The 13,681-nt window shown below is 37.1% G+C and overlaps 1 protein-coding gene across 1 annotated transcript; it reads right to left on the minus strand.

Annotated features, from left to right (window-relative positions):
* Positions 1–3,939: 3,939 nt before the first annotated feature.
* On the minus strand, positions 3,940–12,737 carry jkamp (jnk1/mapk8 associated membrane protein). Its single transcript, XM_059352927.1, has 7 exons — positions 12,639–12,737; positions 10,917–10,996; positions 8,685–8,839; positions 7,589–7,795; positions 5,781–5,962; positions 5,570–5,646; positions 3,940–4,582 (listed from the first exon to the last, which is right to left on the minus strand). Exons 1-7 carry the CDS (start codon positions 12,640–12,642, stop codon positions 4,364–4,366), a joined length of 924 nt encoding a protein of 307 aa, XP_059208910.1. The 5' UTR covers positions 12,643–12,737; the 3' UTR covers positions 3,940–4,363.
* Positions 12,738–13,681: the final 944 nt, after the last annotated feature.

The raw sequence follows: 13,681 nt of genomic DNA on the forward strand, positions 1-13,681 counted from the left end.
CACTCAGTACAGAAAGTGAGCGAGCCATGTCAGAGCAGCTTTGCAGAATGTTTATCAAGAAAAAGACAGTAAATGGGGATTTGCAGTAAACACTTTACTGTATTGCAAATGAAAATGACTTACAGTAAACAGGAAAAAATCAGCATTTAGCTGTCATTCATTACTGTATTGTCAAATAGACCAAAAGAGAAAGGAGCAGAAGCTGATCAATGTAATCTTCAATCCATTAGTTTTGAACATGAGGTTTTCTGTTTTGACAAACTGTGTGAAAGCATTTTGAAAACTCACCAGTTAACATCTACTGTTTTGGTTTTGATTGAGCTTGTGTGTAAAAGGAGTTAAAACTAATTTTAAACGTGTAAAATGTGTGTATTTTCTGTCAAAAGAAGAAGAATTGTGTTAATTGTATCGCCCACACAGGCTGATGTTGTGGTAAATGTGTGAAGAGTTTTGAAAAAGCGGTAAAAGTATTGAACAACGGGTCATAGCAGTTGGAAAAAAGCTGTAAGACATTCATAACAATGAGTCATAACTGACACTGGTAAAAACAATGCTTACTCAATCCAAGTATCATGAAAGATAAACACTTTACTGTCATTCTTTATCACTTTTTTCAGTATAAAACTCTTACCAGCAGAGAGGAGATGAAATATTCACTTTACATGAACACACCATGTGAAATATATTTTTTTAATTATATTCAAGTGCATTTTATTATTACTTTTAATATAATGTAATATTTTACCATACAGTCTATATCCAAAGGCGTTTTATTTTATTTTTTAAATCCACAGTGAACTGTTCTGTGAATATCATGATAATCTTATTTCCATATCTATCTGGTCTTTGGGCCTGGTTGTGTAACACTTAATTCTGAAAACTGAAAAACCGCACGTCGACACAGCAAATATATTTTTGGAACGCAATTTGATTATTTCACGTGGTGTGTCGCCGTCTAATTTCCAGGTCACATAAACCCGACCAATTAAATATAAAAATCAAATTTCCTGGTGCCTGATTTTCCGTTTTGCATTTTTGATCTGAGCCTAATATTGAATTATTTTGTGTTATAATAAAAACAAATAACAAAATAACCAGTGAATTTTTCATTATTTGATTTTTGATTGCCAGTTGAAAATGGAAAGAACGAATGATACACAGATTTTTTACTCAATGTTGTGAAACATCGATTTGTAATTTGAGCTTGTCTGCATTTAGCAAATCCAACTGAACACCGATATTTACAAGCATAAATATATTTACAATAATACATATAAAGTACATTATCAGCTTCCACTGAAGGGTTACAGCTGGGTTCAGGACAAAACTATCAGCATCACAGAGCTTCAGAGCCACGTTCTTCATGTGTATTTCACTGTTTCATCTTTTGTACAAATGCAACACGGCCCTACAAAGTCTAACTGCAGGAACTATGCAACAGGTAAAACTGAGAAAAACTGCTTTAAAGTTTAACGTGTTTTAACTGGCCAGCTAAATGGGTTATAGGTGATATGACACTTATTTCTACATGTATTGATGTCATTTTTATGCTCGAAAATCTTGATTTATTTGACCTTTGACCCCAAAAATGTGTGTGTAACATGAGTGCAGTAACTATAATGTTGTTGTCTTCTTTCAATTTTTATATTTTGTTTTCAGTGAATAAACGTTTTCAAATTGATTTTGTTATCAGTGTATTTAAAAGTGTTTAACAACTCTATTCAGATATGTGCCTATTTTAGACTTAATATTATAAAGTAATGTTATATTTTAGTCTAAATATCATTTTATCTCACTTTACTTCATCACTATCTAGATAATAATTTCCCTTTCAAATAAACTTATAATTTCTATTATTTTTATGTTTAAATTAGTATATATATCCAAAGCAGACTGTGGTAAGTGCAATTACTGCTTGGTTTTGAGTTGGATTTTGTGGTTTTTATATAATTATCTTGAAATCTAAAACTTTTTCACATGATAAAACAGACATCAAGGAGTTAATTTTTTAGTTAAAACTAAATTTTGACCAAAAATGTAGTTACTGCAGTTAGACTTTGTAGGGCAGAGTAGAGTTATGTATCTTTATTTGTGTCTCCTCACCTAACCTCAGTTTGTGCCTCTCATGTGTTTTCATTATGTGTTAGCGGGAAGGATAAATATCTGGCAACCCAGTTGTCTTGAAGAGCCTTCAGAAGTGGATTACTGTAAGATTGCCAGATATTTCTATTTCCAAAAAACAGATGCTTGGCTCTGGGACTCACTGCAGAAATAAAACATGAGTGGCACCTGGCTGCTCTCTTCTATTGCACGTTGCTGTATTCTGTCCTACAAAGTCTAACTGCAGGAACTACACAAAAGGTTAAACTGACAAAAACAGTTTTACATTTTTTTTAGCGTTTTTGAACTGGCCAGCCAAATGGGTTATATGTAGATAAGTGATATGACACTTATTTCTACATGTACTGATGTCATTTTTACGCTCAAAAATCATGATTTATTTGACCTTTGACCCCAAAAACGTAGTTACTGCATTGCTAAAAAAGTCCCAATAGTAATGCAAAATCAGAGTGCAGTAACTGCAATGTTGTTGTCTTCTCTGTCTTACTTCATCACTATCTAGATAATAATTTACCTTTCAAATAAACTTATAATTTCTATTATTTTCATGTTTAAATTAGTATATATATCCAAAGCAGACCGTGGTAACTGCAATTACTGCTTGGTTTTGAGTTGGATTTTTAGTTACTGCAATATTTACATTATTCTTTCTCTGAAATAAAATAAAATTGAAATCTAAAACTTTGTCACAAGATAAAACAGACATCAAGGAGTTCATTTTTTGTCGACCAAACTGTAGTTACTGCAGTTAGACTTTGTAGGGCAGAATACACGAGGCCACAATCTGGGCTGGTCTGAGCAACCGGGACAACATTAATAATCATTCACAACATTTACTGTATTTACAAGAGCATATACAGGATGGGCAACATTAAAAAAATAATAATCATAAATTTCAACACACTTCATTCATTTTAAATAAACAGGATTTGAACTGGGCAGGATGAAATATGTAAAATGTAGAAACAAAATTGTTTAGCTCATTATCAAGTGAAAATGTTGAACAGCTTCTCCGCTGGGAGCTCTCAATCTCAACGACAAGCATTTAGTTTTTTCTGACGGCCAACTGGTGTCTAGCTGTCTGTACTTACTCACAGAAAACAGGATCAGGAATCAATAAGGGAATTGATTTTAAAAAGTTAGACCGATAAGCTTTACGGAAAATGACAATGATGTTGATAATGGTATAATTTCCTTATTATATTGATTAATTTAATAAATTAATCATCATTCAGTATTGCAGGTTTTCCTCTTTTACAACATACTTAATTTATATTGTTTTAGATTAATCCATCTATTGATCATTATTATTATTATTATTTATCTATCTATATATTTATTTATTTTGACATTTTGGGGTGGGGATTCTGTTCTGAATGTTCCTGTATGTCTGTGTTTTATTGTGAAAAAAACGTAATAAACAAAGTTAAAAAAATATATATATTGCAGGTTTTCCTCATCAACTTGTTTTTGACAACTTTGTTTTCAATTCTTACTTTTTGAATAAAAACCCTTTTGGTATCACTACTACTGCTTCTAATGCACAACATGGGTCAAAAATGTCATTATGGGGTATTGTGAGTATAATTTTAAGGAAAAATTAATGAGTGAAGCGCTGTGAAAACCTTCCAGATCCACTGTATGTGTGACAAATGATACATAAACATGTTGAATATATTAAATATATGAGTGTCTTACTGCTAAAGTATTTGAAACAAATGACTATTATTATAGTGTTAGGTCTTTAATTCTAAATCAAATTTGGATGAATGAGTCATTTTTGACCCATGTGTGTAAAATTAGAATACAAAAAAGAATACAAAAACTATTTTTCTTCATAAAGTATGAAAGGAAAAATGGATATAATGATCGGTTGGAATGAAAAACAATATTCAAAGAATACTAGGACTAATCAATCATAATATAAATTGATTTCAAAAGATACACACAGCAGCATTAAATAACATGAGAAATGAATGCAGATCATTTTGACCCATGTTGTGCATCGAAGGGTTAAAAAGACAGAGTAGTAACTATGTGACTGTTATTATACTTGCTCACCATTTGGATTTGATCTTGATCATCAAGGTTGCTATGCAACACTTCATGATGTCATCACTATCTGGCCATTGATTCATTGAGCACGTTTGATGACATTAAAACAGAAACTGAGCCGTTCACACCTCTGGATCAGTCAGTCATGGGACTGAAGCTCTTGGAAACTTGATCTCTGTGGGATGTGTCAGTGTCCGTTGCCGCCCTCAGACAAGATGCGACTGGGCTCTGTGAACTTGGCGGTGGCGATGTAGAAGAGGGCAGGGCCGGGCACCAGGGCCAACAGCGGCAGGTCCTGCTCCAGCTTGTCCAATCGGGAGATGGAGATGATGCCGTAGGCGTGGAGCAGCCAGTGGCTGAACAGGACCACCAGACGCTTCTTCTTAGCCACCAGGTTCTTAAAAGACTGCAGTGATGGAGGGGGACACGGAAAAAATGTAAGCATCAATCATACACGAGAAACAGACACAACCATTACAGCAGGAGCACCAGCTCAGGCCATTTAATACCTCCAACACCAAGAACAAACATACTCAAACACACAATTATCTATTGCAGTGATTCCCAACAGGGGGGGCCCGACTTGACTTTATTGGCTTATTATGCTAATTATGGAAATTGCCCAAAGTGCAACTTTTAGCAACCAAGTTAAATTCCATCCATTACGCCTATAGATGACATTTCTGCAATAAAACTTTAGGGTACTCAACATTTCTGGGTTCAAGAAATTACGACTAGACTATTAGCGCAGCAAATGGGACTATAGCGGGACAGATTAGAGATGTCTGATGAAGTCTCCTTGCTTGGCCGATGATAGGTTTGTGTCAAACTGTCATTATAGCCCGTCAGAGCGGTCCATGCCAGTCTCGAATCAAACCCACCACTGATGATGAATGTCATCGAAAGGCGCCTTTTTTTCTCAAAAGTCGCAGGTGTCAAAGCTGTGTTGACAGGAAAGAGGCAGACTAGGAAACGGCAAAACCAACTGGGGCAGTGGGAGGGGCATCAAGGCCACCGTGGCCTCAGGGCAGATGTGTTTTTTAAGGGCACGAGGCCAAATTGCGAGGCGTGAATTTCCTGCCTTGATTATAACCTTGGTCTGTGTTTGTCTCTTGAAATATCATGAAACTGGAAATATTATAAGAGCAAAAATACAATGAAATGGTCGGTGTATCTATCTAGTAAATGCTTTTTCCAGTCTACTTAATGCACAATTAGAATAGAATAGATGTTTTTTTTTTTACATTTATTAATGTTATTTATTTATATGTATCCTGATTAAACACTGACTTAGTCTATAGGCACATTCCAACACCAAATTTGAGAACTTCTCACAGACTTTCAAGGTAAAAATGCAAATGTTTGTTCTTGTTCTTTTACTGAGTATTCTTACCTGTATCTCAGACGCAGACATGTAAACAGCCAGTGTGACGAGAGACAGGACCAGTATGATGTAGGGAAACGCATAGTCTGAAACATAAAAACTGTCAGTCACAGCTGCACAGCTCAGCCTGCACAGTTAATTATAGTTAGTTCATCTGTATTTTAGTCAGTCAGACAAAAGTCCTGAACAACTATCAAAGGTCTGCAGCTCATTTACTCACAGAGCAGTCCTCCTCCCACAGCCTGCAGCACCGTGAGGATGGGGAAGAAGTACAGAGCAGCGTAGATGCTCTTGAAGCGGTCAGATTTGCCCAGACCACATGCTATTTTCTTTACCAACAGAGGACGCAGCAGCATCATCAGCACCAAGCAGAAAGCATAGTAGATCAACACGATGGTATAGCTGAGGAAGAGGAAAACAAGAGTCAGTCACAGACTATGAGGGATAATATTCAAATAATACTATTAACACTAAACCAGAGGAGACATGATGGACTCGGAAATATCAGAAAGCATGAGCATATTTGAGGTTGACAAAGATAGTTTCTAGATGTCCACCCCAGTGAAGACATGGAGACATGGAGACGGTGCTAAAAAATGTCAGTGCATCACATATTTTACCATACCACTCTGGTCGATGAAAAAACAACCTACAATCATGCTGTGATGCCAATTTAGAAATGTCATCATTAGTTTTGGTAACTTTATACACAGTCAACCTTTTTCTTCTCTTTTTTTAACACATGAACCTTAAATCAGTGCTACAGCAGCAGTTGAATACCACACCTGTCAGCTCACTGAAGCTTTAACTGGCACAGGCTCTCCGAAATTGGACAATAGAAGATTGGGGAAATTGCCTTGCCCCCAATTGGAAGATCTGACCCTTCAGCCAGTGAATACCTGTGGGGTGGACATGGAGGTGGTGCCAAGTTCTAAGTATCTAGGTGTATACCTGGATAATAAGTTGGACTGGTCCCTAAACACAGACGCTCTCTACAAAAAGGGGCGGAGCCTCCTCTTTTTCTTCTTGAAGCTCAGATCTCTGGACATGTGTAGTAAGATGCTGCAGATGTTTTATCAGTGTGGGGTGGTAGTGTGTTGTTTTATGCTGCAGTCTGCTGGGGAGGCAGCATCACACACAGAGATGAAGGCGGTTGGACAGACTGGTCAAACAGACTAGTTTGTTGATTTGAATTGCTTATTGAAAAGGCAAGTAGTGAGGAAAGCTAGGAGTATCTGTTCAGATGGTACCATCCTCTCAGCTCCGAGTCTGTCTAGTACCATCTTGTGTGCGCTAATGTGTCCCTAGGGTGAAAAAGAACAGGTACAGATATTAATTTATCGCCACTTCCATTAGGGAACTAAACCTGGTTGAACAATGATGTTGATGTTGATGTTGATGTTGATGATGATGATGATGATGATGATGATGATGATGACGATGAGTTTGATATTGACGACGATGGTGTTGTTGATGTTGTTACTGGTGACCTATATGTGGTTGACACTTCACCTGGAATTGCCTTCTGTTGCACTATTGTTTTTTGTTTGGTTTTGTTTTGTTTTTAGATATACTGAGGCCATGGTCTGTTGTATGTATGAGTGTTGGAATGTATTGTCTTTTATACACCTAGACTGCAACCAAATTGCCCAAGTTGGGACAAATAACCTATACTTGACTTGACTTGACTTGACTTGAGAAGAGCTGGTTCTGTGGTTGGAGCCAGGTTGGAGCCACTGGAGGAGGTGGTGGAGAGATGACCTGTCAACATGTTGGAGTCCACCCTGAAATACCAGATCATCTGATACACAAAACCTTTATGGACCAAAACAACAGCAGTGGACGGCTCCTCTACAAAAGATCCTTCTCTCCTCCAGTCATCAGGCTGTCTCACTCTAACAGAGATTGTATTTTCCAGATCTAAAAGCTGTTTCTAAAACTTCTCGGCGCTGCCACGAATCTTTTTTTCCCCCCATTATTTGTCTTCAATTTTTGAATAAACTCTGGTAAGATTTTGTCATTACTCACAGCGGGTAGACAGCCTCCTGGGTGCAGTGTAACGTGTTGATGTAGTCTGGACTGGGGTTGTACAACATGGTGTACCAGTCTGACAGCATCTGGACCCGACAGGAGTGGATAGTGAGGTTTCCCACCGGCTCTGTGACCAGCAGGGTGACCACAGCTGACACGCTGCACTCCAACATGGCTGTGATGTGCTGCAACAGGGCACTGGAACTGAACAGACAGAGCATCAGGTCTTTACATTTTATTTTGTTACAGTTTAATAAAACAAATGATTAAAAAATGCCACATTCGCTGAGGCTGCAGGCATCAAATCTATTATTTCTCTTTCATTTCATCAGGTACTCAGCTTAAACCTCCCTTTGGAGTCTTGGGCTGTTTTTTCCGTTTTTGACTACTTTTCATTCTGCCACTTAGAAAATGTTTACCATGCCATGTTGGTATCTTTCTTTCATCACAACCTCACCTATGTGACTTGAGAATATTGTTTTCACTTTGTTTTACTGATCAACATTTTGAAAAAGCAATGATTGATTGATTTTGATTGATTTTGTTTTTTTTTTTTACTTTTGAAAACGCAGTCATGCTAAATAAAGAATTTAAATGTTGCAAATGTCAACACACATATATACAAGCCAGAACTTCAGAAGGAAGCTGGCGGCAGGGCTCGACGCAGCTCTGTTTTTACATTTTGACGTCATGAAGAAGTCGTGTGATTTGAAAAAAAACACGGGCGTGATCTGCGACTCCAGACGGTTAATGAATCAATGTTTCCTGATTTACTGAAGGGGACTTCAATGGCTGATTGTGCTCAGATTGCGAGGACGGCCAGCTCTAAGCAGATTTAAACAAGAGTCATACTGCTTCCATTTCTTAATGATGGTTTAACTGAACTCTGTGGGATGTCCAGTCAGCTCTAAAAACTCTAAAACTAACTGAATTTGAAAACAAAAATTCACAACAAAATTAAAACTAAAACTAATGAAAAATCGAAAACTATTATAACCTTGCAAGGGAATTCCCTATTACAATGAGGGCCCTCACAAAGATAGAAGTACAATAGTGTGTGTGTGTGTGTGTGTGTGTGTGTGTGTGACCTCACCTCTTCTTTCCAGAGTACCACTCGATGAAGAACCAGTGCAGCACTAGTGGTAACATGGCCATGAAGCCCAGATAGAGCCAGTCATAGAGCTCTGGGGATCCAGTGCACAGTTCACACACATTCTGGAGGTTGGCCCGCTGTCCACGAGGACAAACCTGGCAGGACACACACAAAATCAGTGCAAGCCCAAAAGTCACGCTGCATTTTATTTTCTCTTTTCCCTCATACACTGGTTTTCTCTCCCTAATCTAAGGCCCCGTTTACACCAGGACGCTTTGCGGGTAAAAACGACAAAATATTTTATCGGAAGTGCCTTTCGTTTAGACGGTGACGCCGTTTTTGGGGCTTAAAAACGCAAAAATCTGAAACCACCCACCAGAGTGTAAAACTTAGATCCTCTCCTCCGTAGCGTGTCGTCTACACTGACAAGACACAAAACTCTGATCTGATCTGCACACGTCACGTACACGTTTACATCACATCCATGCTCCAGTACAGGAAATAAACAAACATGTAGTACCATCACATTGCATGAATTGAAGCCATGTAGCAGTCTTTTATACTATTTTAGACTTATTAGACTTATAAAGTAATGTTATATTTTAGTCTTAATATATTTTTATCTCACTTTTTTACTTCATCACTATCTAGATAATAATTTCCCGTTCAACTAAAATTATAATTTCTATTATTTTTATGTTTAAATTAGTATATATATCCAAAGCAGACCGTGGTAAGTGAAATTACTGCTTGGTTTTGAGTTAGAATTTTGTGTTTTTTATGTCATTATTATCAAGGAGTTCATTTTTAGTTATAACTCAATTTTGACCAAAATGTAGTTATTGCAGTTAGGCTTTGTAGGGCAGTATACTACACTAATAAAGTAAATTGATATGTTGTGTCAGCAAAAATAGAACTATGCATTTTAGATAATGCAGTACTTAATAATATGACTATTATACTGCACAATCACATCTACATTTAATGAATAACTTCTGTCTATATTTTGTCATTTCATTTACATACACAAGGGGGGGAAATATTCGAAACACCTTTAAATATAATGCACTCTAGATGAACACCACGACTAACTACAAACTATAGAATACATAAAAAGGAGAATTATCTACTTTTTGACAGTGACAAAAACTGAAGATGCATATGCTTTGTATATGTAGAATTTATGGCAGAGTTGCTGAATTACATTTTACAGGTGCACCTAATTAAGTCTGTAACAATATTTCTAACATTTCTTCTGTAACTGCAAAAACATTGCTCTTACAGCGTTTATAGATATTTTCCACTGTCTACATTGAGCAACATAATTTCCCAGCAACTGAAGCGCTTCTGCAATAGACTGGGGAACAACCTGAAAGCTGAACTAGGGCTGGGCAATATATCGATATAAAAAATATATCGATATATCTTTAAATGTGATATGGAATTAGACTTTTTCGCATATATCGATATAGTTCAAATTTGCGTGGTGATCCTTGCTCCAGGCAGTAGAAATATGAAGTAGCATTAAAAAATAGCGTAAATACTAAGAACAACAACAAGAATGACAGATGAGTAAATGTACATACAGTAGAGTCATCATTTATAAATTATACAAAAATAACAATGCATAAAATCACTTACAGGATTAAAATTCAGAAAATCAAACCATAATATTTGGTAGTTATGTAAGGACTGGTGTTGATTAAAAAAAAGTAAACTATATAACGATAAATAATATTAATGTAGAATATTTCTAAAGCTTGATTTTGGAAAGCACTTTGTTTTATGAGTGTGTTTAAGTGAAACCAGAGCCAAATTTATTTTTATTTAAGATATTTTTTATTTGTGCACTTTATTGAGCTTTGATTAAAAAAAAAAAAAAAAAAAAAAAAAAAAAAAAAGGTTCTTCTGTTGTTATACAGTATTTATGTTCACTTAAACAAACGGTTTCAATAAAACTACTTGTGACATGTCATATTTGACTTTGACTGAACATTTGCTCTCACTTTGAGATAAAAATATCAGGATATATATCGTATATCTATATTCAGCCTAAATATATTGGGATATGACTTTTGGTCCATATCGCCCAGCCCTATGCTGAACCAAATTAGAACAATCCTAGCTCCCTTTTCCAGCATAATGTCAGATGGATGACAGGTAATGCCACACAGGCCTACACATGACGTTAGCCACCAGCCATCAGACACAAATCTGACACTGAATACTTACACCACACTCTCCCTCCACTGATCCATTGACCATCATCCTGCCACAGTACATGCCAGGACAGGTTGAGCTCATGGCCACAGCTGCAACGACATGAAAACACTCAATAAAACAGTTAACTCAACACAGCACTCAATATCTAAAACGTGGTGTGCAGTGTTTTTCGTCTGGGTTGGTTAAGAAAGTCACGACATGAGGAGCGAGACTGGAAAAGGTTAGGGTAAGATAGGTTGTCGAACAAAATCGATAGTCAGATACTAATCAATCCTAAAAATTATTATCGGATTTGGGCAGCTGTGGCTCAGTTGGTAGAGCGGGTTATCCGCCGATCGGAGGGTTGGTGGTTCAATCCCTGACCATTGCAGCCTACATGTCAAAGTATCCTTGAGCAAGATACTGAACCCCATGTGTAGTGCGATGCTGCAGATGTTTTATCAGTCTGTTGGTAGTGTGTTGTTTTATGCTGCAGTCTGCTGGGGAGGCAGCATCACACACAGAGATGATCAGACTGGTCTAAAGAGCTGGTTCTGTGGTTGGAGCCAGGTTGGACACACTGGAGGAGGTGGTGGAGAGATGACCTGTCAACATGTTGGAGGCCATCCTGAAATATCAGATCATCCGCAAAATCACTACCCTCACAGCGGCCAGGGAAAAACTCCTCAAAAAACCCTTTTAACAGGGAAAAAAGAAGAAGAAACCTCAGGGAGAGAGACAGAGGAGGATCCATCTCACAGGACGGACAGACGTGCAATAGATGTCGTTGTACAGGATCAACAGAGTAGAATAGAGTAGATAGAGGTTGAAGGGGGAGAGAGAGGGAGGATAGAGAGAGACAGAGAGGAGCAGCCACAAAACCTTTATGGACCAAAACAACAGCAGTGGACGGCTCTTCTCTCTCCGTTGCAGGACGGAGAGATACAAAAGATCCTTCTCTCCTACAGCCATCAGGCTGTCTCATTCTAACAGAGATTCTACCAGACTAACTGAATTTACCCTCTGGGATAAATAAAGTAATTTTGATTTGATCTGAATGGTTTGTCAGTGGTGGGCGCAGTGCTGATTTGAAGTGTGACAGCAGTAGGATGAATGAGGAGCTGTGGCATCTCTCCTTAAAAACAGCGCAGGTGAAGCAGCCTGTCACTCAACGAGCTGTTCATATAGCTGTATAAAACAACGCCATGAGAAAAGATGTCCCTCTTCTGAACATTGTAGTTTCAACACGTCATCGATCAGCTGGTGCCTGTTTCCAACAGTTGATTCTATTGTATCATGGTTGTCTTTCCTAAAGTCCTGCTTCACATCTGTCCTACATCATATACATCTTATGACTTGGTTAAGCAATTTGTTGGACTATAAAACCGCAGCCCTTATTTTCAAACTCCTGTACTGTATAAACTCCTTGCATATTGTGTTTAATGGTGGATTTCATACTGATCCAAACAAACCCTATCTCCAAAAAGTATAATAAATAGTATATAAATACGCATTATAGTAATGGTGAATGTTTTACCTAGTGAGTCAATAACTAATCAATCACTAATATTACCAAGTGAATGATGTGGGCTGTTATTAAACAGTGGGCTGTTGTTAGCTGGTCCACAGCTAGTTCCAGTTAGCGTTAGCAAAACCACACTAGGATGCAACGTTACGATGTTCTAGTTATGAGCTATATTAAGCTAATTATCATCCGATGCGAAGTGAACACTGAATCCAACTTTAACTTACCCATTGTGTACCCAATGAAGATTAAAGACGAGCTTTCTCAGTGCTACCGTGTTTTCATTTAGTAGCTGGGGCTCCAACCGGATGCGGACCAAATTGAGGTAACACAAACAGGAAACGGTTCTTCTTCTTCTTCTTTTGAGTTTTATTGGCGGTTGCCAGACCAATATACAGGTGCATTGCCGCCACCTACTGACTGTAGTGTGGAGCAGTATATTGACAGGACAATAAGGAAAGAAAATAATCAAACTGATAATACTAAAATAAAATTTTAAAAAATAATGGTCCTAGAGCCATCTACCTTCTCAGCCACATGTTCCTTGCAGGACGAGTGACTCATTTTAGTAATTCTAGGTGGACTTTTAAAAAAAAAAAAAAAAAAACATTTTTGTATTTATATTTGTTAAATTTATATTTCTACTATGGAAGCTGCTTTTTCACAACCACATTTTTCTCTTTGCAGTCACAGAGTGTGGACCTGTGCTAGCTGAGTCTGTAACATGTAAGCCTGGGAGTGCAGCGCTACTTTTAGCCTCGTTATTTCATCTGCTGTAACATTTTATGTCAATAGTAATAATGTTTAGGTTTAAGTATATATCTAGATATTGTAATTGTAATTAACCGTTTGGAGTCTGTGGCTATTTTGTTGGTTTTTGACTCTTTTTCATTCTGCCTGTATTTATCACATAAAAAATGTTCACCATGCCATGTTGTTTTCAGTGTTTTCAGCACAACCTCACCTATATGACCTGATCATTATTTTTTTCATTTTGACTTACTGGATCAACATTTTGAACACAAAAAAACACACAAATATTTTTTAACCCAAAACACACAAAAAAATATTTTTATATATATTATATTAGAATTACACATAAAAAAATGTTAAAAAATACATAAAAATCATAAAAAACATTTGCATTAAAATGCTGAATGTACACTGTAAAATGTGAAAAACCTCAGCAAACTTCAGTAAAATCATGTTGCACTTGGTCATGGTGGTTTTAACTTTTGCTGAAAAAGAGTTGATGCATTAAATTGGACAT

The sequence above is a fragment of the Centropristis striata genome, chromosome 16 (genome assembly GCF_030273125.1).
Source record: "Centropristis striata isolate RG_2023a ecotype Rhode Island chromosome 16, C.striata_1.0, whole genome shotgun sequence".
NCBI lineage: Eukaryota > Metazoa > Chordata > Actinopteri > Perciformes > Serranidae > Centropristis > Centropristis striata.